Below are 24,043 nucleotides of genomic sequence, written 5' to 3'. Positions count from 1 at the left end.
TATCTAATTTTGTTTATTCAGTTTTTTGACAGGGAACTTTTCTGTCAGGCTAAAGCTGCTAAAATACCTTCCATGCTTGCTAGCAAGGATATTTTAGGGTACATCTAGCTAGCTTCCTTTTTCTTCCTTTTTTCAAATTTATTTCCAGCAAAATATTATGTAGAAAAATAAAACACAGGGTGCTCGAAAAGGAAGATAGCTAGCCTGTTGCGTCCATCGTGACAGTGTACTTTCATCGATTTTATTCTGGACGAAGTTTGTTTTCCTCACCGGCTCACTTCTGTTGCCCACTCATTTAAGACTTCTTGCATTCTGTGCAAAAAAAACCAACAACAACACTTAAGCTTTGCGCTATAGGGGGGTAAAGTTATAAAGAGTAATATGCAGCGTGAGAAACTCAAATCTGCTGTCAAGAGCCAAAAGCAAACACCAGAAATCAAAATTTTTGCTGTGCTTGATTGTAGGACACCAGACCAGCTGTCCAGTCTTAAATTTGAGCAATTTTTTTTTAAATGAGCAATAAATATTGAAAATGTGACGTCACAGCTTAAGCTGATTGACTTAAGCAAGGTCTGCGTCTTTGGAAGGATCCGGTCTACGTAGACCAGGTTCTTCGTTGGGCTGTGAATAATAAGACCGGAAGAGAAAAGCTGTGAATTCGGACAGGTCTAACCTTCACCAACTGTCCCTGCCCCCGCCTCAGCGTAACTCATGTTGCCTAGCAACCGTGACAGCATGAAGGAGAGAGTGGGGAAGAAAAAAAAAAAAAAAACAAACAACGGAGCTGAAGTTTGTTTTTTAGCCGTGTATTACTCCTGATTTCTGGATTATTCTTCACATTTTATAGTAAAGGCTGATCCATAGTAAAAAAGAAATCTGTTAGTTTGATTCTAAAATGTTAAAACATGTATTGCACATTTCTACCAGGAATAAATATAAGCAAATTATTCATTTTCAAATATAGTACTCTCCAAATCTCGGATAAGCCATTACAGTTAAATAAAACTAGCAGGTTTGAAGGCTTAACTTTAATCAATCAAAGCCATTTGTTCAGGAATAAATTATATACTTCAGTAAACCAAACAATGTGGAACTAGAAATCACCCGTCTGAATAATATCGGTGTTTAACTTTCACTCACTGGGGAAAGCTAGCAGGAGTTTTTAAAATAATGTGCCGTTAAACGATGTTCGTTCTCCTCCTGTTCTTTGTTCAACAACACTTAAGCAGGGCGAACCTGAAGCGCCCTGGCAGCTGGCGAGGGGAGCTGGCTGTTAACGCAGCGGGAGCAGACGTGTCCGAAAATGTCAGAGCAGGTTATGTTTTGGTGAACCGAGCAGATGTTTGAAACTTACACACCTACATTCTCACCTCAAAACGTTGTACAAGTTCACGTTGTGTCATTTAAAGTGTAACATAAAGAAAAATAATTTGCCGCTATTGTCGCTCTGCCTGAACGGCCGGTTGGGACCCGGAATAAATTATGGGGTATGATGGACTGTGAAGGATACACCAGACCCGTCCTTCAAATCTGGGGAAAAGGAGGATGCATTTGGAGGCCGCATGTGAAGGAGTCTTCAAATTCAGCCAGGCTTTGTCGCCACGCTATGACGTAATCGGCCTACAAATCCGTCCTTCAAAGGTTGCAGACCCTGAATTCGGACGCAGCTTTAGTTGCATTTGTCAAACCATGAAAAATATCCACATATTTTGACCCAAGCAATCTTTTAAAGGAAATTCAGTGTCGGATAATATTTAACTTACTACAGATGTGTACAACTGAAACAAATAGTCATTTCCCCTTTTATAATGGTTTGGGTTCTTTTTTTGGACACCAACTTGCTCTTCACATACAGTGGCTTGCAAAAGTCCTCGTACTCCTCAGGCATTTTTTTTTTCATACTTAGTCACTTTACAACCAAAAAACCGATTGTCAGATCCCACAATCTGTGCACCTGTGGTTTTATGTGCAGCTGCGTTGGAAGGCTTATGTTCAGCCTCTGTCATCTTCCACTACCCGGGAGGCACAGCAGGAAAGATGGCTGCACGCAAGCCCAGCATCTCCCAGCCGGCCGACGCGGGCAAACGCCACAGACCAGGTAACCACTGGGCTGAAAACGGGAAACACTGGCTCTCCTGAGTGACTCGGAGAAAGCGGATGGATCTGCCGGCCTGCGGAGCTTTGCTCAGCTAAACTGCTTGGTTTCATTTTAAGTTTTCTTAAATGCTGACATGTGTGTACTTTCTCCTACTGATTGCTAATTTAAACTTTAACAATGTTGTGCCATCTTTCCCTGTTAACTAACATGCTATTAACGCTGCTATCTTTACTGCTAATCATGTACATATTTTAAGCAAATGTAAGAAGTTACAGAAAAAAAACCCTGATATTAAGCTGATGGTATTTTTCTTCACAATTCACAGTAACATCAGAATAATGTTGTGCATCAGCTTGCTGTTGAGTTTAAGTTTATTTGTACACAGGATTTCTACGCGGTATGAAATTTTAAATTTGACCTCAGTGTTTTCCAGGTCTGGATTGGGGTAGAAAAAGAAATTGGATAAAAATATGTTTCCAGAGTTCCACTGTCTAAATCCACCCAGCTGTCATTTGTTTCCATTCTTTCTTTTTGTTTGTTTTTTTCCTTCCTTCCTTCATTGGTTCCTTCATTTATTCCTTTGTTCATTTCTTCCTTCATCCATTTCTTGTTTACTTTCACTCTTTCTGCTCCTTCCTTTGTTTATTCCTTTGTTTCTTCTGTTCCTTCATTCAGACATTTTAGTTCTTTTGTTTAGTCTGTTCTTTCCCCAACTTTTCTGGAATTTTGCATTCTAGTTATGACTTGCATAGTTTTAAAAAGATGTTTTTTTTAGCACAATGTACAAACTCATTAAAATAGTTGTCCATCAAAGAGAAGTAATATTCAGTGACAATTCAATAAAATTTGTAACTCCTATTCAAGAAATTTTAGCCCGGACAAGTTAAGGTGAGGACAGAACCGTCTCCTGTGGGCTTACCTTAAACTAGGGGTCCCCAAAGTGGGTCCTGGAGGGACGGCATCCTGCATGTTTCACAACGCACCTGGATCAAATGATGGCTTGTAAGAAAGGCCTCAGAATAACACTGACATGCTGAAAAGGTTGTTGGTGCCACCAGGGAGAGAACTAAAACGTGCAGGATGCCGGCCCTCCAGGACCCACTTTGAGGACCCCTGCATTAAACTATAATATTGAAACATTATGAATACGGTGCAGCTAGCATGCAGCAGCAGCAGCAGCAGGCATAAAGCAGGATGTGGCTGCTAACTCTGCTAACTCCGCTAACACTGCGCCTTGTGTCATGGAGTGAATCTGCATTCTCTCTCTCTGTCTGTAGGGGCTCAGGAGGTTCTCATTGACCCAGGTATGAACTGACTGTTTAACCACTGTAGCTCCTCTACACACTGTAGTCCTTCGGTTTGCACGCGCTCATGCTTTTTGTTTTCAACAGCTCTGGTGTTTTTGGTTAATACTCAGTTTCACTTCATTGCTTCTTTGTGTTCTACATCACAGTTCTGAGTGTATTTTAAGCAGACACTTTATTGATTATTTTCATATTTTACATTCTTCTTTGACTTAAAAAAAAATCAAACCCTGCAAATTTCTTACATTTAAATAGCATTTTTCTGAAATCTTTAGGTTACATAACTGTCTTTAAACAGCCAGAGTTGATGGTTCAACACCCGTGGTTCATACTCTTAAGTTTCTTTTTAAACGTTGTTTACTGTTAAGGTTAAAAATATTGGTGTGGTGTGACATAGCAATGCCACACTGTTGCTATGGACACACCTTCTGTCTGAACTCGTAAGTGTTGCAATCTAGTCATTTTACTTTATTCACTTCGATTTAGCTTTCGAAACATTTTAGTTGGATGTTTTTTTTTGACAAACATTAGCCATTTTCTAAAAGGCACCGTTAGTCTTACATTCTTTCCTTTTTTATTTAGAGTTGGGATTGGTTTAGATTTAGTCTTTATTTTAAATAGTTTCCAAGTTGGTTCTGGTCACCTTCTTCTGTAGGATTGGGTGTGTGTGTGTCGGGGTGGGTCTTAATTTTACTGGGGTGTTTTTTTTTGTTTTGTTTTTGTTTTTGCAGTCATTTGATTGGTTTTAATATGTGGGCTATGCATGTCACAGTTGTGCTCTTAGTTCTCCTCATTGCTTTCATTGTTTTCTCCTTGGTGTTAACTCAGCAGATTAGCTGCGATTCAAAACCTTTTTTCTTGGAATAATCTTATTGCGTCTCGTTTTGGGTGCAGGTGCCCTGACGGCCAATGGCATCAGCGCCGACACCAGCACAGAGATCGGACGAGCAAAGAACTGCCTGAGTCCAGAGGACATCATCGAGAAATACAAAGAGGCCATTTCCTACTATGGGAAGGTACATAAAAAAGTATTTTATTGGGAATAAATGTGACAGATTAACGCAAACCTTTCAAATAGGAAAATGCAATAAAAACAGTCTAGATGTGCAGAGACTGCAGCTTTGACTTCAGTGAAAATAGTTTTGTAGTTTCGACTCAAGGGGACTGAATACAAAAACATCATGCTGTTCAGTTTTTTATTTGTAGAAAAATGTTGAAAATATTTCATTTCATGTCATTTTTCTTCCTGTGCAAAATTAGTCATCACCTTGTGTTGCTTTATCACATAAAAACTCTTGAAAATGCCTTGAAGTTTGTGCTTATAATGTAAAATATGAAAGGGTTAAATTAGAGGTAATCAAATGTTGCTATAAAATAAATATTGTATAGAACTGCAAGAAAGATAAATGGATATGAACTAGTGAAATGTTTGCTTTTGAGGTAATAAAATGAAAGGAAAAATGTATTATTATTTCTATTTTCATATTTTAGAACAGAATAAATCATATAAATTTAACAGGAACCCCCCCCCTCCCCCCCAATAAATTTAGCTAAATAAGGTCAGCTGAGTGAACCATTCCCTTAAATAAGACTTGTAAAACTTCTTGTTATTTGCAGATATTGAATAAAAACATACATAATGACATGCATCTTATAACATTTATATTAAAATAAATAAAATGGTTCTATTTGGTTTCATAAGAGCCACAGTTAACCCCTGGTTAAGTGATATTGAGCATTTTAGAAAGAATATCTTCTATTATTACCATAAAAATTAGTTTTCTGTGTTATTATGAAAACTCTGCAGAATTAATTTTAAGATCCCAGGTTTGTTATAATCTATGCTTTGATATAAAACTCAGCGATTCCTCATTATGCAGATAAATTTCCTTGATTCCTTGGAGCCATGGTGCATCATGACAGCATGGCTGTCTGTATTCATCCTTCCCAGTAGGGGGCAGTATTGGATGATGTATATTTGCATTAGCAGACAGATTTTGACTGGATCAGACCTAATGGGACAGATAGATCGGACTTTCTATGAACCATTAGAGGATATAAACCAAAGCTTTCATGCTGATATCTCTTTAAAGCAATGCTTTCTGTCTACAAACCATATATATTATTACTAATAATTTTAATGAAATTGTTCATAACTTGCTGGAAGTGGGTTACTTTTCAGAAGCAGTTGTCAGTCTTATAATTATTTTCATTTCCTTTTTGTGTTTTATTTCCTCTGCCTTCATCCCGTCTACCTTTATCTCTACCTTTATTCCTTCTGGATTAAATTACACTTCAACCCGTAGACATTTATGGTAATATTAATTGAATTTCAATAGGAGAGACAGTGAGGATGTGAGTGAAAGAAAGCCATGGGACTGAGATAAACTGGTGCTGTTTTTTTTTTTTTTTTTTTCTCCCAACGCATTGAAGCTAAAATCCCTGAGAGGTGATTGACAGCGATCGCTTACATCTCTCTGTTCTGCCATGTTGACCAAGAGCAGACGAGTTTGATCACCTGCTAAAATGACAAGTTTTAGGGACTTGCAAAATCAGACCATATCAAATAAATTGGAAGACTTTCCCTCCCTTCAGGGAAACGTATACCCATAATAATCCACCTCAAAAACAAACAAATCTGGGGAAAAATGTTGGAAGCAAAAAGCGACTATATCCTGGTGAATGTTAAATTCAGTCCTAAGTTCAGATTCACCATCAGCAATCCAGATGTCTTAGTAGCAGTTCCCTTAAATTTGCTCTTCAGTCATTTTGACTAAAGAGTGCTTTTAGAGCTTTCAGCAGTTACAAGGAATCAAAATGATATTTTATAAAAATATATGTGGAAGCCCATTTCCGCTGTGAAATGGCTTCCATTTCTGTAATTTCGAGTGTTACAATCATAATTCTGAGATTCATAATTATGAATGAAAGTCATAATTTTGATGGAGAAAGTCATAATTATGAGATTTAAAGTTATGATTGTCAGATACCAGAATAGTATGTCGGCTCTTCTTAGCTTTGTGAATACATGGTGAATTACGGTAACAGAGCAGAAGTTGCCATTTCAGGCGAAAAGGCAAATTTATGACTTTGAACTTTATAATAATGATGTGAAAATCAATATTGTGACTTTCTATCTCATAATTATGACTTTAAATCTCATAATTACAACTTTCCAACTCATAATTATGGCTTCCTGTTAGGCTTAATTTTTTTCAGGAGAAGGGTGAGGAAAAATTCCTCAGCAACTAATGCTGTGGAATACTGCTTTTTGAATGTTTTGTCATGCTACAGTAGCATGACAAAACAATAAATTCTGGTGATTTATTTTGCAGCAGCACTAAGCATGTCCTCCTTTAATGCCCCACAGTACAAGAGCGCAGGTGTGATTGAGCTGGAGGCCTGTGTGAAAGCCGTCAGGGTGCTGGCCATCCAGAAGAGAGCCAGGGAGGCCTCAGAGTTCCTGCAGAATGCTGTCTACATCAACCTGGGACAGGTATGCTCACTGACTGGGAACACACAACATAATAAACCCAACCGGTTCTGGTGGGTTGTCCACAACAGCATCAGTGAGCCCACTCCTGTGTGAAAACCCTGTGTTACGTAGCTTATTGTATAACTTGACTCACTGAATGGCTGAATTGTTGAGGATAATTTAGGATGTTTCAACACCTGATAGTGGACTCAGTATGACTGGGGACCAGAGTTGTAGCATTTGTTTTACCTTCAGTTGGTGTGGTTCTATTTAACACTGTAATGTGTCAAACGAACCAAACCCTTTGAAAAATCTCCTTCTCACCTGTGGGGGCGCTGCACCAAGAACCGCAGAAGAAAACGACACAAAAACCTCTGAAGATGACACCGAGTGCATCTTCCTTCTTCATCAAATGTAAACAAAAATAGAGTGGCATCAGATTTTAGAAAGTTGTAGAATTTCTCTTTGGTCTTTGGCGTAAGACAACAAATCATTTCTCCTGCTAGCGCTAGACTTGCACCTTTATTGTGGCTATATTTACCAAGAATGCTCTGTGCTATAATATACATTCACATAATCATTCGAAGTTCACCAGAGTTCACTTCAACCAAACTGAATTTCTTTTCAGTTTGATTGAACAGTTTGACTCCAAACTCTAGTCTACCTAAAAGACCAGAGTCTTTTAGGTTGACTAGAGTTTGGTTTTTCTGGTCCACTTCAGAGTTTGATTGCCCTTTTTAGTCTACTTTAATTGAACTCTAGTTGTTTGCCTAGAAAGTTCGGTTTGTTTGGGAGGTCTGACTGCTTAATCGAACTCTGATGTGGACCAAAAAAGCGAACTCTGGTCTGTCTAAAAACCTTGGTCTCTGTTCAGTTCAGGGAAATTTGTTGCGGTCCAAATGCATTTGTGAACGCCAAGCGGACCGGGGACCGCTCCAAAAGCAGGAAGTGAACTGCATTTCAGGGCAATCCAGGTTAATGCATCCAAAACAAATGTTTGCAATTAGCAGGAGAAATCGCTCGTGGTCTTTTACCAAAGACTGAAGAGAAAATCTCCACCCACTAAAATCTGATGCTACTCCATTTTTGTTTACATTTTGTGAAAAAGAAAGTTGCTCTCAGGTCTTCTTCACAGGTTTTTGTGTCGTTTCCTTCAGTGATTCTTGGTGCAGCGCCACCACAGGTGAGGAAGTGAACAGGTTTTTTGAAGGGTTTACTTTGTTTGTTTTTCTTGTTTTTTTTCCATCTAACAAAAGATAAAAAGATAAACATCCAAAACAAAGGCTCGAAAAAATCCAAATACCCATCAGTCCAGTTGTGGCAGCAAAGCAAAGTCCAGCTTTGCAGGGTTCGGGTTAACTTGTTGTCTGTGCGCCTGTTCCATCTGACAGACATTCATCCACTCCTCAAGTGACAACTCGACTTAATAATTTCTTCCCAGATGTAGTGGTGTCAGGAAGCAGACTTGGTGTGTAGAGTTTCTGGACAGAAATTAGGTACTACACTCCCAAGAAGAGTTAAACAGACTATAGAGGGCAGGGGATCAGCGGACTGGATTGTTTAAACCTGAGTTTCTTCAAATAGAATGACGCTTCAGTGCACTCAGCCTCTACCATGACTCAAATGACGGCATAAAGATGTAGTTTGCAGCTGCTAAATGCTAATTATCTCCGTATAATTGCAGCTGTCAGAGGAGGAGAAGATCCAGCGCTACAGCATCCTGTCCGAGCTCTACGAACTCATCGGCTTCCACCGCAAGTCGGCTTTCTTCAAGCGCGTGGCGGCCATGCAGTGCGTGGCCCCCACCATCCCCGAACCGGGTTGGAGGGCCTGCTACAAGCTGCTGCTGGAGACTCTGCCCGGATACAGCCTGTCGCTCGACCCCAAGGACTTCAGCAAAGGTAGGGGGCAGGGGTTGTAAACGATGACTTCAGAAGCTTCGTTTCGTGAGGCGGTGCGCCGTGTGTTCTGGCCCCCACTTCACTCAGAGAAAGGCACAGCTGAGATCCGCTGTCAGCGTTCGGAGGGCTCTCAGTGTTGAGGCCTTTGTGATACAGCTTCAGGACTCTACAGACTCTTGACCCCAGCTCATTGCAGTCAAACCGTTGAAAGCATTAGCGATAAAAGACGGCACTCGCATTGAAAAGAGGCCCTCAGAAAGATTCGCATCTTATCAAGAGAGAGCCGTCTGAGCGAGATTTCTCTCTCTGATGCACTTTGAATCTTTGGCCTTGTTTGCTTTATGAGCGGAAAATGGAATCTGAGGGAAAATATTCGAGTTCATTCTGAAAAATGAAAAGATATATAATATTGGGCATTAGTAAAAGATTCCGATGGCCTTTTACTCATGCTGTCCTTTCATCTCTTAATACACTTCCTCCTCAGAAATCAACAAGAATATTTCCCTTGACGCTAAAAGAAAACAGAGACAGATTTTTACTGCAACAACATTCACACACTTAAGAGCAAACAGGCGTCAGTGCTTTTTATGGGGATTTTGAAAAGGATGAAGATGTTGAAGTGAGGAAAAAATGTAGCAGTGTAAATAGGTAAGTATACAAATCCATCAGCTCGTATAAACCTTCCATTCAGTTTTTTCATCTTGTCACCACCTGAAAAATAAGTAAAAATTTTTTAATATAAGTTATTTTGAAATTAGTCTGTCGATTACTCAGATATATTTTTCATTCAACCACTTAAGGTTTTAATACAATATTAGAACTACCTTAAAATGACAAACTTAATAATTAAATTTCTTTTATGAAGTAAGAAAATAAACATTTTATTGCATAAAATGCAATCACAGCATTCCTTTAGCTAAATAAATGTTTCCAACATCAACATTAGGAACGCTCAGTCTTTCTGCTGGCCTTAGCATCAGTACAGTGCAGTATTCTGTTTATTTATCTTTTCTTTTATTAACCAATTAATAAATGGACAGCAAAAGGTGCTTAATATGAGATTTCCTGTCACAGAATTTGAACCAAGTGAAGCTGAAACGGAAGTTTTTAATCTCAAATTCAAACTAAAACTATATATATATATATATATATATATATATATATATATATATATATATATATACATATATATATATATATATATATATATATATATATATATATATATGTACCTGTTGGACTTAATAATTGCTGACTATGCTGTACTTTCAAGAATTGACCTGTTTTGAGTCTGTATCTCCAGTTAACAATTAATCGATTGCTAAATTAGTTTAGAAGGATTATTTCAATGATCGATTCATCTCCATGAATCCACCGAATCGTTTCAGCCCTGTTCTAGAGGAGTAACATGTTGGCTGGTTGTCTCTGTGCGGCAGATCAGAGGCAGCCTGAGGACTCAGTAGCATTTGACTGAGGTTTGCATGACAGTGCAGCCACTAGGCTGTGGCAGCACAGTCATTATCTTGGCAGTGTGTTAATTGGATTTCCAGACGTCTCCCGTTCGAGGCTGGAAATCCAGCGAATCAAGCTGTTTTTTTGTGTTTGAGCAAGAGCGACAGCCTTCGAAGAGCCAGCATCCCGTGGATTACTGTGCTGGATAAACACTGGTTCTGGCAGATAGGTAGAAGTCAGCTATTTTTAGCCTGCCGAGTGGGTGCAGTTTCTCACTATAATGGGGTGGAAAAAATGCTTATAAAGGAACTACATGTGCAGTTTGTTCAGATAGTAAAGAAGTCAGAGAGAATAACAACAGCGGGGATAAAAGTGCTGATAATGGCAGAGCAGCAGAAGTATGATTTGATGTTATTTGAAATGGTGTTTAAGCTGAGGAAATATTTATGGCTTTATCAAATGTCCTCCCTCCCCTCTCTGTACCCTCTGGCCTTCCCACCACATCTTTTGCTCTGGTTTTTTTTTTTTCTTTTCCTCTCTGTGAGTCAGCAGTCAGCAAAACGGAGCGGAGCAGGGCGACTTTTAGAGGATCCAGGGGGCCATTGTTGATGTCAGGTTAGAAAGATAAAGGGCTTCAGAAGCAGCTGAGTTAATAACATATTTAATCTGTTTGGTAGGGATGTGAAATGGAATATTGACAAACGCAGTGCTTACCTTGAACTTCCACACTTTTTGTCACGTTAAGTGAAAAATCGTCAAACATTTGTTACAAATAGGAAACTTGTTGATGTCAAAAGATGCTAATTATCTGCCAAAGATTTGAGAGGAATCAAACCCAACGCTACCGTTCTCCTCCAGGGCTGGGAAATTCCAGAACCAAAACCGGAGATTCTAGGCAAACCAGTTCAGTTAAAGCGGACTAGATGAGACTGGTGTGAATGCACCCTAAAACATAGAGTAAACCATCCATCCATCCATCCATCCATTTTCTGTTCACCCTTGTCCCTAATGGGGTCAGGAGGGTTGCTGGTGTCCATCTCCAGCTACGTTCTGGGCGAGAGGCGGGGTCACCCTGGACAGGTCTACAGAGTAAACTACAATGAGTCAAATAAATAGTTCATTAAAGAGTGTCTGCAATGATCTTTGGCAGCCCTGTGAGTGTTTTTCCTCTCTCTGTCTTCTCTGTTCCAGGCACACACAGAGGCTGGGCGGCTGTACAGATGCGCCTGCTGCATGAGCTGGTGTACGCCTCCCGCCGCATGGGCAACCCGGGCCTGTCTGTGCGCCACCTGTCCTTCCTGTTGCAGACCATGCTGGACTTCCTGTCTGATCAAGGTCAGTAAACAGCAAAGCACAGTGTGATATTTCAGAATCTCCAGTCCTCTGAGGTTCTTCCAGCTTTATGCCCAAAACAATTCTGCCTGATTGTAGCAATTGGCGTATGGTAGCTCACTCAATGCTGTGCAATGGTCGCCAAAGCTTGTGTTTACTTGGCTTGCACTGCAGCATTGTACTCTGTGAATACAGATATGGTTTTCTTTTTTAACACAAGCTCCACTGGCCACACAATAAAGGGAAGTTCAATCTTTGTTGAACGACTAAGCAAGAGACATGTAAGGGTGAGAGAAGTAATAGGAGAAAGAGGCTTGCCTAGTAAATATCACACAAAAGCAAACTCTGCTTAGGCTGAGTCTTTATATATAATGCAGAATGAAAATGATTGCCCACACCATTTAAACTCACATCCTGAACCAAATACCTGGTGGCAACTGCTTTGCTGCGGGCAAAACTATTTTCTTCCCAACAAACGCAATGCCAAGAAATCTTGTTGACTTACAGTCTGTGCCGACGTTTGGCTCAGCTGAAGTAAAAGGTTTTACTGCTGTAAACATGTTCAGTAGTTTCTAGCTGTTATAGGTCTTGATTGTTTCTCTTTTGATTCAAAAATAAGCTCTTCAGTTTTGATTTATTCACCTGAAGAAAGTTATGATACATCCAGGCTTTCATTTGTTCTAAAACACTAAAAACGAAGGACCTCCAGATGGAACCTTGAAGAACCCTGCATGTTATTTATTTATTTTTTATCAATTACTTATGGACACAAAGAAGTCGGGCTGAGTTAACCAGCTTTGCATCACCACATAAGTAGGCCTATGATATCTTTAGTTTAGCTCTCTTGAAGGAAACGTGATTCATTGAACTCGCTTTGTAAAACAGCAGCTCCTTCATCGCAGGACAGTGTTTATTTCTAGGGGATTCTTTTAGTAATTCCCTACATAGACCAAGAGGTGTGGTAACCTGTCGGTCTAAAAGTGAAATTGAAAATTAAGTTCTTAAATATAAGTTTAAGAACTTAAATTCAGTCACATCTAGAGTTGTTACAGTTTTTCTAACTAATTGACTTTCAAAGTTGAAAGAAGTGTAACTACTAAGCTGAGCCATCTGGCCACAAAATCATTTGTCAGTATGGCTATTTTTGCAACTGATGGTGAAATTTATGGAATACTTAAAAATCCTTCCTAGATTCATGCTAAACTCCAGAGCTGCTCGGCCTTTTGCAGTTTTTCTAGCAGAGTTTGAGAGTTTTCTATAATGATAGTTTATTATGTATTTTTCTTTTTTTTAAAAAAATATTTTTGTTCTCTTAATCTTATTGGTGTTTATCTTGTTTCACTTTATTGAACAGTAAAGCATTTTCGTCAGTGTCTTTTGTTTTTATGTGCTACAAAGATAAATTAACATCGACACTCACACAAGTCCAAACTGTAGTCATGCTTTGGTCCACAGACCAGAATATTTAAGCGGTGGAAAATAACTGCTCTGTAGAATCACCACATTTTCTTGGTGGGAGCTCTGCTTTCTGGAGCATTAGCGATGACTTTTCCATGACAAATTGGTCTCAGGAGAGAGTTTTAGGGAGGAAAAAATGATAACAGAATATAAAGCAGAGTTACTGGTCTATATTCTGCCCCTAAGGTAAGCTGGCGGGGGACAACTGACATACTGTTTGGTTATTTACTGGTCTTTGGATACAAAATAATTCCATTGCAGCAGCAGTGACAGATATACATGAAAAGATTAAGTCTGAGATTAACCGTGAGATTAAGCGAAGTCCAGAAATACTGTAATTTTGTTTAGGTGTAAAACAGTGCCAATCATCTTTTTTGTCACCCCTTGTAAGGGTGTGTAAAAAAAAACCCTCTAAAATAATTTTATGCTTCATTGTGGAAGCACCTTGAACTAAAAATGTTCAGAGTTCATAATGCAGGACTCCGTATTCTAGGACCTGTGAGAGAGAAAGCATCCCTCAGCATCCCAGACTCTTTACCAGTGTGCAAAAGGTTAAGCTGGTTTGTTTCACACCAAATCAACTTAAAGGAAAATGCAATAAGTTGCACGCAATAGCAAAAGCCACAATGGAAGTTATACTAAAATTGGAGTCATGCTAGCAAGTTTATCATAACTGTTCTTGTAGTATAAATTTGTCTTTAGGAAAAACTTTGATTTAGCATAAGTTTTGGGTTAGCATGACTTCTGTTCGATTACTACTCCCATTTTAGCAAAAGTACCTTTTTAGCAAAAATTCTGCTTTAGCATAACTTCCATTTTAGCATAATTTTCTTTGTTAGCACAAGTTCTGTTTTAGCAAAATATATGTTTTACCTTAAATTCAGTTTTAATTTAACTTATGTTGTGACTTTTCTCCATTGTGGCATTTTGCTTACCCTTCTGGGCCACCGTACATTTTGGGGTCAGTGGACCAAACTGCAACTTTTCTGTTCAACTGTGAGTTTAGTTCAAACATCACTCAATAAAGGTGAACTTATTTTGTGAAATATTATGCATTAGAAGATTTTGAATAAAATTCTAAAAGTCATAAATGTATAATAATGCATTCGTGTTAAAAAAAATCCCCCCCCACAATATAGATGCATAGTGAATAAACTCTGTTGGGTTCATGCTATAAACAGATCCAAATATTCAGCGGCTGGCTATTACTGAAGCGATTGCCTCCCCTCATGCCTTAAAGCTGATAGCTGGGAATAAAAGATATTTCTGTCTGAGGCGTTTTGCGTTTGAAGCTTTGTCTTTAAGGAGGTGTGGATTATTGTGTCATTTTCCCCACTGCATCGTAGCCTCGATGCAATTTACAGCAAATCCCCCCCGCTGCTGAATCACGGCGTTGTGTGCCTCCTTAATGACAATCGGAGAGCCTCATTTCAAGCCGCAGTGTTCTTTTGTAACATCGCCAAGCTCCAGACGGAAACTCGCCCGCCGTCATGAAGCTCATCTCGTGTTTCCTCCTGTCACTCATATGTTTAAACGTGATCGGCAGCAGAGGCTTAAAGTCTGAAGGTTTTGGATTGGTACAGGAATGTCTTGTGACTTCCTCCTGTTTCACAGAGGCAGAAGTTGAAGCATTTTTTTTATTTAATTTGTTTTATTTTTAATGAAACGGCTTATTCCTGTATATATCTTCAGCTTGAAGCCCTCGTTTTACTGAACTTTGGAATCAACTCTGCAGTTTCATCCATCATGATGTGTTAATACTCTCAAGAAAACAATAATGCTGAACTTTCTTTCTTCCACGCAAGACCCAGTAAACAGAGGATTTATGTGCTCTCAGCAAAAAAAAAAGCCGGTGCAGGGTTGTACTGTAGTTTCTGAATTTAAAGAGACATAGTGAGACTTTTACTTTTTGCGAATTTTATACTGGAGAGATTAATGTCACTCCTCTTTCTGCTCAGGTTTTTATTTTTTTGTGTGTTTGTCGTTTGGTTTATTTTCTATTTCTTGCGCCGGTTTTTCCCTGCTGGCATTTTGCTTCCAATGCTATAAGACTATTCAGAAAAGTCTTAATTCATAAAGATGGTGACATATCTGTTTGTTGTGAGCCGGTTGTTTTCATTTCACACCATGATATCTTTCCTCTTTATAAAACGCTCTCATTTTCTTCACTGTCAATAGTTATTTGAGAGCCCAGCGTGGCGTCAGGTCTGAGTACAGAATTTATAAACTTGTTGATAAAACCGTGTCGTCGGATATTGCCTAATTTTTCTGTCTGGTTATGACTCCATTTCTCAGTCTTGGCCTTTTGTTTTGTTATTGTTCGTCACTGTTTCTTTGAGCTGAAAACGGTCTGCTCTTCCTCCTCATCTGGAGGTTGATGCTGTTCTACATTTAAACTGACCATTGCTTTTACCTTGCAACAGTCAAATAAGTCCGTCAGTTTGTCCACCCGTCTAGCTAGCACATGGCTCATTCATCATAAACACTGCAGTTTAACAATGAATCATTTTCTATGTGAGAAAGTATGCCCTGACATGTATTAAGGTTGTAACATGAAAGCTTCAGCATTGGTCTAATATAGTGTCACTTGACTACATTATTGAGATCCCTTGTTCTCTTGTCAAACTGAAAGATTGACCTGAAGCCATGATTTAAAAACCATCTTTCATCGTCTGGGAGAAAGACGTCTATTGTGCCTCTGAGGACACCGTATACTGCAAGTTTATTGCCATCAAAGGAGCCATTACATATGATAATGTAAAATCATAAATGGCTTTTAAAACTTGTATACTAATGCTAGTCGATGTTGTAGAAAGGGTTACCCCTCTGTCTTTGTATAATTATAGATTTTTCTTTTCCACTAGAAATCTCTTGACTACTTCTTCTTCTGTATCGGTATGCAGCTGGGAAGTCGCAGGGTCACGGGGTCGAGTCACCTTTTGGTCCCGGTTTTCATCAGAAACTCTTGAGTGGGCCTGACCCTAAAGAAAGAGTTTGACCTGACTCACTATATTTCTGTTCCAAACAGTGAGTGGGTGAGGTAAGATGGAGCACATTTAAGATGCTACATTATTGAGATCCCTTGTTCACTTGTCAAACTGAAAGATCGACCTGAAGGCACGATTTAAAATCCGTTCTTTACGTTTCTTTAAAGAACGGATACATTTACCTACTCCCATCCACTGCAGTCTTGTGTTGCTTAAATGAACAAACTTACCTTTTTGTTCAGACTACACCTTGTACATCTGTAAAGTTTTTGAAGCTGTTGAATTTGTGCTTGTTTGATTCAGATCTTGGGATTGGATTTAGGTGAACTGGGTGTTATTCAGTCCAGGCGTTTTAGAGCTTATAGTGGAAATAACACAAGAATAATAGAAGAACTTGTTGGACTTTAGGAAGACTCTAGGTTTCTGAAAAAAATAGCCTTGGCTGAAGATTCACTTTCTTCCTACCAAATGAGAAATGGAAAGGAAGGCTGTAGATCAGAAATAACAGCTCTCCTTTAGATAGAAAATCTGGTAAAACCTTTCAAAGTATATACAGCGTTTCATAAAGATGATCAAAAATAAAGATTTACAATCAGAAAACCCCAATCATTCACAGTGATTATATTGCACATTACATTGGAAGTCTAACATCAGATTTGGAAATGACAGCCAATTAATCATATTTCAGTTCCATGTCACGTGTTGTTTTTTTTTCAATCACTTGTTGACAACACTCCATATGTGTAGAGTTTTACAGTAGGAGAAAATAACAGAGACTGATTTCTGTGGTGAATCCTTGTAGAATAGATGTAGCACAGAGGTCAGCTCTTTTCAAAATGCACAAATGGCCAAAACCCCACAGACTGTCCAGGTCAAAATTAAAATCTTGGGGACCATTCCAATTTATTTATTTTTTCAACTTTGAATGCAAAAATTCTGAATTCAAAATAAAAAATGAAACACAAGATGCTAAGGTCTTACAACACAAATGTGTGGATGCTTAATGTTGTCATTATGGACACTAAACCTGATCCTCAGTGTCGGTGCTGAGGGCGAGGTGTTCAGGGTGATGTACAGTGTTGGTTGTCACACCACTCTTATGTGCAGGCCAAAAATTACGTCTTTAATCAGACCACTTTAATGTCTACATGCCTTGTGACAAACTGAAAATACGAGATCTTATGGCTTCTTTCAGCAATAAATTTGAAAGAAACCACTTTTATAGAGGACAGATTTTGAATGGTTGTCTTTTAACAGAAAGATTCTTACCTTCACTTTGGAGTTGCTGCTTCTGATTTTGCTTCCCTAACTAGTCAATTAACCAGATGGTCCTCCAGCTACAGATTTGTATGGTTGACATAAGATAAGGTGGTTATGGAGTTCTGGTGAGTAAAATACACCGGACCTCAGTCTACCTATGTGTCCACATACTGACCATACTATGATGCTGTTGTGCTTCCAACAAACCTATAATAAGTAAACAAACAATGCTTAACCTGGTGGGGGTATAAGTGAAACCTGGCGACCCGCCAGGCTTAAAAAACAACGTGGGAAACTCTTGATCTATCCTGTAAAATCTGGTGATAAAGTCACAGAATTTGAAAAAGTCCAAATTAACATTAACACTTTACAAATAAATAGAACTTTGCATTTTCCCAGTGGCTGTTGTTGCTTTCAGGTATTATCATACCTAAAAAACAAGCAAACTGCCTGTATGTTTGTGTGCTTGGTGCTCATCTCCATCCCAGTGATGGAGCACAGGTTTCTATTCTCATAGCTGGTTGTCGGGTCATGTGCTTTGTCTGCAGCGTGTCCCGCATTATTGGATGTCATTTTCAGCTGAAATTCTGTTAGTGGAACAATAACAATCATTTACTTGACCTGCTTATCGGGCAATAATGCACACCGCCGAGCAGCGCTGGCATATTGCGGCTCTCTAATCCTTCTGCTTGACTCATCGCTGTTTATAAAAATATCTATGTAGCAATACGTCCCACACTAATCCTACTGAACCAAAAATATCCCTCACCCAAAAAATGTAAAACTTATTTTGTGATGGCTAAATGTCTATTTAATATGTACAAACTTCTGTTCTTTTCTTACACGCTACGGAAATAAAAGCATAGCTGGGTTTTTTTCGGTGTTTTTTTTTTTTTTTTTTTTTTTCTTTTGTGGGGAATCTGATTCACGGCAACCTTTTACCCTGCCTTTAAGTGTTCCTCCTCCTCCTGACGGTCGACACTCGCAGATGAGAGCCTTTCACTTGGAGAAAGATGTGGAGTGTTATAAGCTGCACCCCTTCTCTCACCTACCTGTTAAGCTGTCTGTTTTCTTTTTCTGGACTCTGTGTTCCAGCTGTCAGCCTCATAATGAGCCGCACCGGGTTTTCCTGGACAGGAAGCAAGCAAGAAGCACTGCTGGAACAAAAACCTTCCAGATCGGTCTCCTTGATATATTTAATATGCTAAAGGAGCAAGCTCAACCGATCCTGTAGTTGTACCCCAATGAGCAAATGCCTTCAGCTTGATGGAGCAGTGTTGCTTTGGATGGCCAGTTTTTAACTGGGCCAGTTGTAAACTTCTGACCTCGAATTAGTGTTGCTGCGACATGTAGTTTTGATTACAGTATTCTCAGAGGTTACCACATCCAACCGCGAATCATTAAAATCAGCCTGTTTTAATGGTCTAAACACCAAATGTTCCTTAATATGCATTGACACACACACAGTGGAAACAGCGTCTTAGCACTGAGGCAGAACCTAACATCTACAGTGTTCAGTCGGCGCCAAGGAAAATAAATCATGCTCCTGGATCGGCTGCTTTGCAAATGCCAGCCAAAAGTGTGTTAATTAGCATTGTAACTGGGTGTTTCAGCTACCCAAACTGCATTTTCTTTTGAATATTTTAGGTTTGTGAATCAGCAACAAGGCGGGTTTTCAGCTAGGAATTTGGAGTTACTTTGCTCAGAGAAATCTGGAAGTGCTGAACCGTGACTGGGCAGAGGCTCCGCTGTGCTTGGATCAGTGTGTGAATGAGCGAAAGCCTGGATAAAATAAAGAGGAAGACAACACCAAATGTTCTTTAAAATGTAATCAAAATGCAATTTATTGGACATTTATTCACTCTTAAAAGGGCTAACATCAAACACAAATGCATCACATCAGGCGTGTATGATTGCAAAGGGTTTCTCAGCATTTTCAAGGAGGTTTGTCCTATTTAAAGGTCATATATTAAAGTCATCCACACAGAATACTCTCTGGTCAAAATAGTTTGAATATGAGGTATTTGGACACCAGGACAGATGGCATATTTTGTATAAACCAGTTGCAGCGTTCCAGGAGAAGATCTGTGACTTTTCTGTGGACGGGCTGCTTTGCTGCAGCAGGACGTGTTCAGCTCACCATCAGAGAAACTATCTTATATTTGACTGTTTGTCAGAAGGTTCATGAGGAAAATGCACAGTGGCCTAAGCTCTTAAAACATCTAAAAGCTAAAAACGTGAGAATTGAAAATATTTTTCCTCAGACCAGTTTAAAAGACCTGTGGGTAGCTACAAGAACTACCTACAGACTTTTGATTTAAATCAAAAATCCATTTGGAAATCACATCGGAACGTATGAAATTGAATCTGTCTATATGCGTGGATTGAAATCACTTTTTTTGTAAAGTGCTTCAAGATTATATTTGATGTGGTGCTATATAAAACAATCTGTATTGATTTGAGAACATGATTACTTAGAACAGCAATTTTGACCAGTTATTCTCACTGTTAACCAAGTTGTATGAAATAATATTTTTTAGCTCATCAATTTTATTAGTGTTATTAAACACATGTTCAGATTAGTGAACATGTGATATTTTCACATTAGTGTTATTTTATTAAACACATTTTTCAGATGTGTTACTATGCCTGTTTTTTGATGCTGTGCATCTTTTACATGTAGTGAAAACCTTCCAGAAAGAGGTTTTCACTACAGAACCAGCCACCTTCTTAGTCTACTGGAGCAGATGGGTAAACAATACTTTAACTCACTCACCCCATCAGTGCTCTTTGAAGGGTCTTAAAAAGTCTTAAATTTAGTATCTAATATTAAGCCCTTAAAATGTCTTGAATTCATATGGAAAATGTAAGTTAGTCTTAAATACTTGATTCACAGTTCTTACATTTTGTTATGGCAGGACTGTTTAATGTCATTTATTAATGTTTTTTTCCTCACTGGATTTCTCTATAAGGCAAAAAAAAAATTGAGTTCATTCACTGCATTATGTGACTCAAGGTTGTTAAGGCTACTGGTAACAAGCAGCTAATACTTCCTAGCTAGCTAGCAAGCAAAGAAGCAAACCATTAGCAGCTAGTATATAGCTCTCAACCTAGAGATATGGCTACCTAGAGAGCCATATGAGAAGCACAAAGCTGTTACCAAGAGCTTTTATATATTTCTGTATAGGTCTTAAATTTTATGATAATGATCTTAAGGAGGTCTGAAAAAGACTTAAATTTGAGTTGGTGAAAACTGCATATACCCTGACTATGTCACTTTATGGAAATTCTGTACTGGCGTCAGTCTTGATGACATGTAGCCACAGCAGTCGTTTCCATGCAGTGTGGGTCAATCACATTCTCGGTGGTATGAATGGTGTCTTGAGTCATTTACCTGCGGATGATTTGACAGCAGGATGCACAGCGGGTGATCGGATGAAGCCTGGGGCTGTGGATTCTGCTGGGAAACAACGTGTTGTGTCATTCACGTCACCACTTCCTGGACACCCATCACAGCAAACAGTGGGACAGAGAAGCTCCTTTTTCAAGCAACATTTTGATTGAGCTCTGATCTGTTGATGTCAGTTTTACACAATTCTGTTGTTTTTTTTTTTCTTCTCAAGAACTTTAATTGTTGGATCATTTTTAAAAATCCGAGATTACCCTTTGACTCTTTACATTCGTTTAATCCTGAAACATTTTACTTAAATTGATAAGCTGTCAGATTGGTTTCTTTTCCGATTTATAATTGCTTCTGTGGATTTGCAGCACGGTGTCAGCTCATCCTTAAAGAGTCTTACATTTGTGTGTCTAAAATTAAGACCTTAATATGTCTTAAATAGATGCGCTAATACATTAATCGCAGTTCTTAATTCGCTGTTATTAAGCATTAATTACTGCTAAAAATAAACAAAAAAAACCAGGCCGTGAATGAAAAACAAACAAACTTTGGGCTGGGATTACATTTCAAGTGTCTCTTCATCCATCTCTGACTGCTTTTACTTTTTACCTTTATCTTTTCTCTTGCCTCTCCTCTCTTCACCTCCATTGTTTATTACCTTCTCCCTGAACTGGGGTTGTGCCTTCCAGGCCCCTAATTCATATTTTTTCCAAAGGATTTAGTGTCTCTGCTAGCAGCACTTGTATTTGTATGCTTGAACCACTGTTCCTGTTGGTGAGAGATATGAAAACACTTCGATTTATCCTATTAGGTCATCCCTTGTGTGGAACAAACAGCTCATACATAATGCAGGTGCATTTCTTTTTCTTATGAAAGGGCTGCAATTTCCAAATATGCTCTTACAAACAATAGTAGTGCAGTAGTGTTTTTCTTTTTTCTTTTTCAGTCTGTGACCTTTTCATTGATGGACACGGTTAAACCCTGCACAACTAATGCAAATTTCACAGCTGGTTGAGCAGTAATGTTCTCTCAAAAGGTATTGATGATACGATAAAAACTGGAGTTTCCCTCCGAGGTCGGCGCTCTCTTTGCTGAGAGTCGAACGCCTTTACCCATCATCAACCTCCCATTTGTTTGTACCGCAAAAGAAGCGGAGTCGTCTCTGGTTTCCCGGGTCAATTTTAAAGATATTTGTGTTGTAATCCGCGTGCCAGGTGGAGCCAGGGTTCTGGCCGGTGTCGCTCATTTTTGTGCCGTTTGTGCTTTGCAGAAAAGAAAGAGGTGACCCTGAGTCTGGAGAACTACACCTCCAAGTGTCCAGGTGGGATGGAGGTCATCACTCTCTCTGATGGACTCAAGCTCCCTCCGGTTCCCTTCACAAAGCTCCCAATGGTCCGGTAAGACCGTCAAAAGCACATCTTTCTAATTAGCACTTCTGCTAAAGATGTCTACAAAAACCTGTCTATTAAAATAATTTTTTGTTGAAGCAGCATTAAAAACATTTGAAAAGCCTTTAATTTGGACATTGAACAAAAAAATGTCTAATAATCCGTTTAAAATAAAGTTTTCAATAATTTTACTGAACTCTGATCCGGAAGCACACAGCATTCTGGGGGATGTAGTGCAGAGGAGATGCTTTAGTTGCTCAACCTCTCAGAGAGATTGGTGGGATCAACTAATTATGTCAGTCTTTGGTTACCTAGCAACAACCTGTTGAGTATATTGCACAGCAGCAGTTTCAAATTTTGTGCCTCAAAGCTGCTTAAAAATAAGAAACAACAGCGTGAAGAGAGAGGAGAAAATGTAGTTTGGTAGTTGTCCAGATATTAAAAAAACAAAAAAAACAACAACTAATCAGTAAATATCAGTTTCTACTGATGTGAAACCATTATATCGTTATGTGTTTTTCAGCCGTATTGTCCAGCCCTACGTGTAACTAAAAACTTAAACTAAACCAGCACTGTCCAAAGTGCAGCCAGGGGCCATTGGCTGTTGGGGGGCCAAAATGTAATCAGTTCAACTACAATTCAGTCAATTGAACAGTCATCTGGCTTACTAGCATACATGCTAGGTGCAGATAAATTGGGCCAAAACTATTACAGACAAATTAAAATCTACTTAAATGTATTCAAAAATGTTAAATACAACAAAGCATTTATCTGTTAATACAGCAAATCTGGTTTGTTTAATTAAAATATTGCATGCTCATAATTTTAGTAGGTATTTGGGGCCTGCCGCAGCAGTGCATAGGAGGGCATTGGAATGCTTTGCAAGGCATTTATTTCAGTGCAGAAATTGAAATGCCTTGCAATGCAAACAGTCTGAAAACTGTATGCATTAAACAGAAAGGATTAATTACCAAAGCAATAGAACACTAAAGAGAGCAGAGATGTAGAGAAATACAGAGATGGCAGAACACTCAGTTCAGAAGAGGGCTGAGCAGAAGTTTAGAACTACGGTGATGCCACCTTGTTGGACCACTTAATACAGATAAGATGGCAGAAGAGCATAAAAGAAAGTTCCATATGACTCATGAAACTTGGTGCTCCTAATCAGACAATGAAGTAAATATCTGATTTTTGCTTTTGTGATAATATTTGTTGTTAAGCTGTTGCTAAGAGATGACAGCGTTTTCTGGTAACCAAGGGCCACAATGTAAACATTAGATATTTTAGTTTTGCAAAGTTTACCAACTCTAAATTTGTTGTGTCCAAACTGATAAGCAGTATTTCAAAAGAACTTATTTTTTATAAACAATAATATAACTTATTAATTTGGTGTTATGAGATTAGCGTTTTTTCTGGTAACAAACTGCAACGAAGTTTAAACCAGATTTTTACTTTTGTGTTCAATGTCTGTGTACCATTAAAGGCAGAAAAACATTTTCATTTTTCTCCAAAATTTACCAACATGACAATTCTTAAGTAGAATAAGATGAGAAGTGTTTTAAAAGAGCAGAGGAAATCTTATGTTTTTTGAACAATAACAATATTTGTTGTTAAGCTGTTGCTAAGAGGGGACAGCGTTTTCTGGTAACCAAGGGCCACAATGTAAACATTAGATATTTTAGGTTTTTTAAAGTTTACCAACTCTGAATTTTTTGTCTAAGCATATAAGCAGTATTTCAAAAGAACTTATATTTTATAAAAAATAATATTACTTATTAATTTGGTGCTAATAGATGGGCGTTTTTTCTTTTTCTGGTAACAAACTGTCACGAAGTATAAATTAGATTTTTACTTTTATGTTCAATGTCTGTGTACCATTAATAGCAACAAAAACATTTTCACTTTTCACCAAACTTCACCAACTTGACAATTCTTAAGTAGATTAAGATGAGTAGTATATTTAAAGAGCAGAGGAAATCATGTTTTTT

At 38.6% G+C, this 24,043-nt stretch overlaps 1 protein-coding gene across 3 annotated transcripts in view; it reads left to right on the top strand.

The window, feature by feature from the left end:
- The window catches only part of trappc9 (trafficking protein particle complex subunit 9), a 212,131-nt gene that overhangs the window by 5,772 nt on the left and 182,316 nt on the right, over window positions 1-24,043 (top strand). For 2 of the 3 annotated variants that reach the window (XM_044138229.1, XM_044138230.1), the window contains 7 exons: window positions 1,973-2,098; window positions 3,376-3,402; window positions 4,297-4,418; window positions 6,773-6,898; window positions 8,562-8,778; window positions 11,422-11,565; window positions 21,938-22,064. In XM_044138229.1, the coding sequence (XP_043994164.1) occupies window positions 1,973-2,098; window positions 3,376-3,402; window positions 4,297-4,418; window positions 6,773-6,898; window positions 8,562-8,778; window positions 11,422-11,565; window positions 21,938-22,064 (889 nt within the window). The remainder of the gene's footprint in view (window positions 1-1,972; window positions 2,099-3,375; window positions 3,403-4,296; window positions 4,419-6,772; window positions 6,899-8,561; window positions 8,779-11,421; window positions 11,566-21,937; window positions 22,065-24,043) is intronic. The other variant, XM_044138231.1, reaches the window with a different exon arrangement.

Source organism: Gambusia affinis, linkage group LG14 (genome assembly GCF_019740435.1).
Source record: "Gambusia affinis linkage group LG14, SWU_Gaff_1.0, whole genome shotgun sequence".
NCBI lineage: Eukaryota > Metazoa > Chordata > Actinopteri > Cyprinodontiformes > Poeciliidae > Gambusia > Gambusia affinis.
Note: the sequence above shows the minus strand (reverse complement) of the source record. Positions and strands in the feature narration are given on the sequence as shown.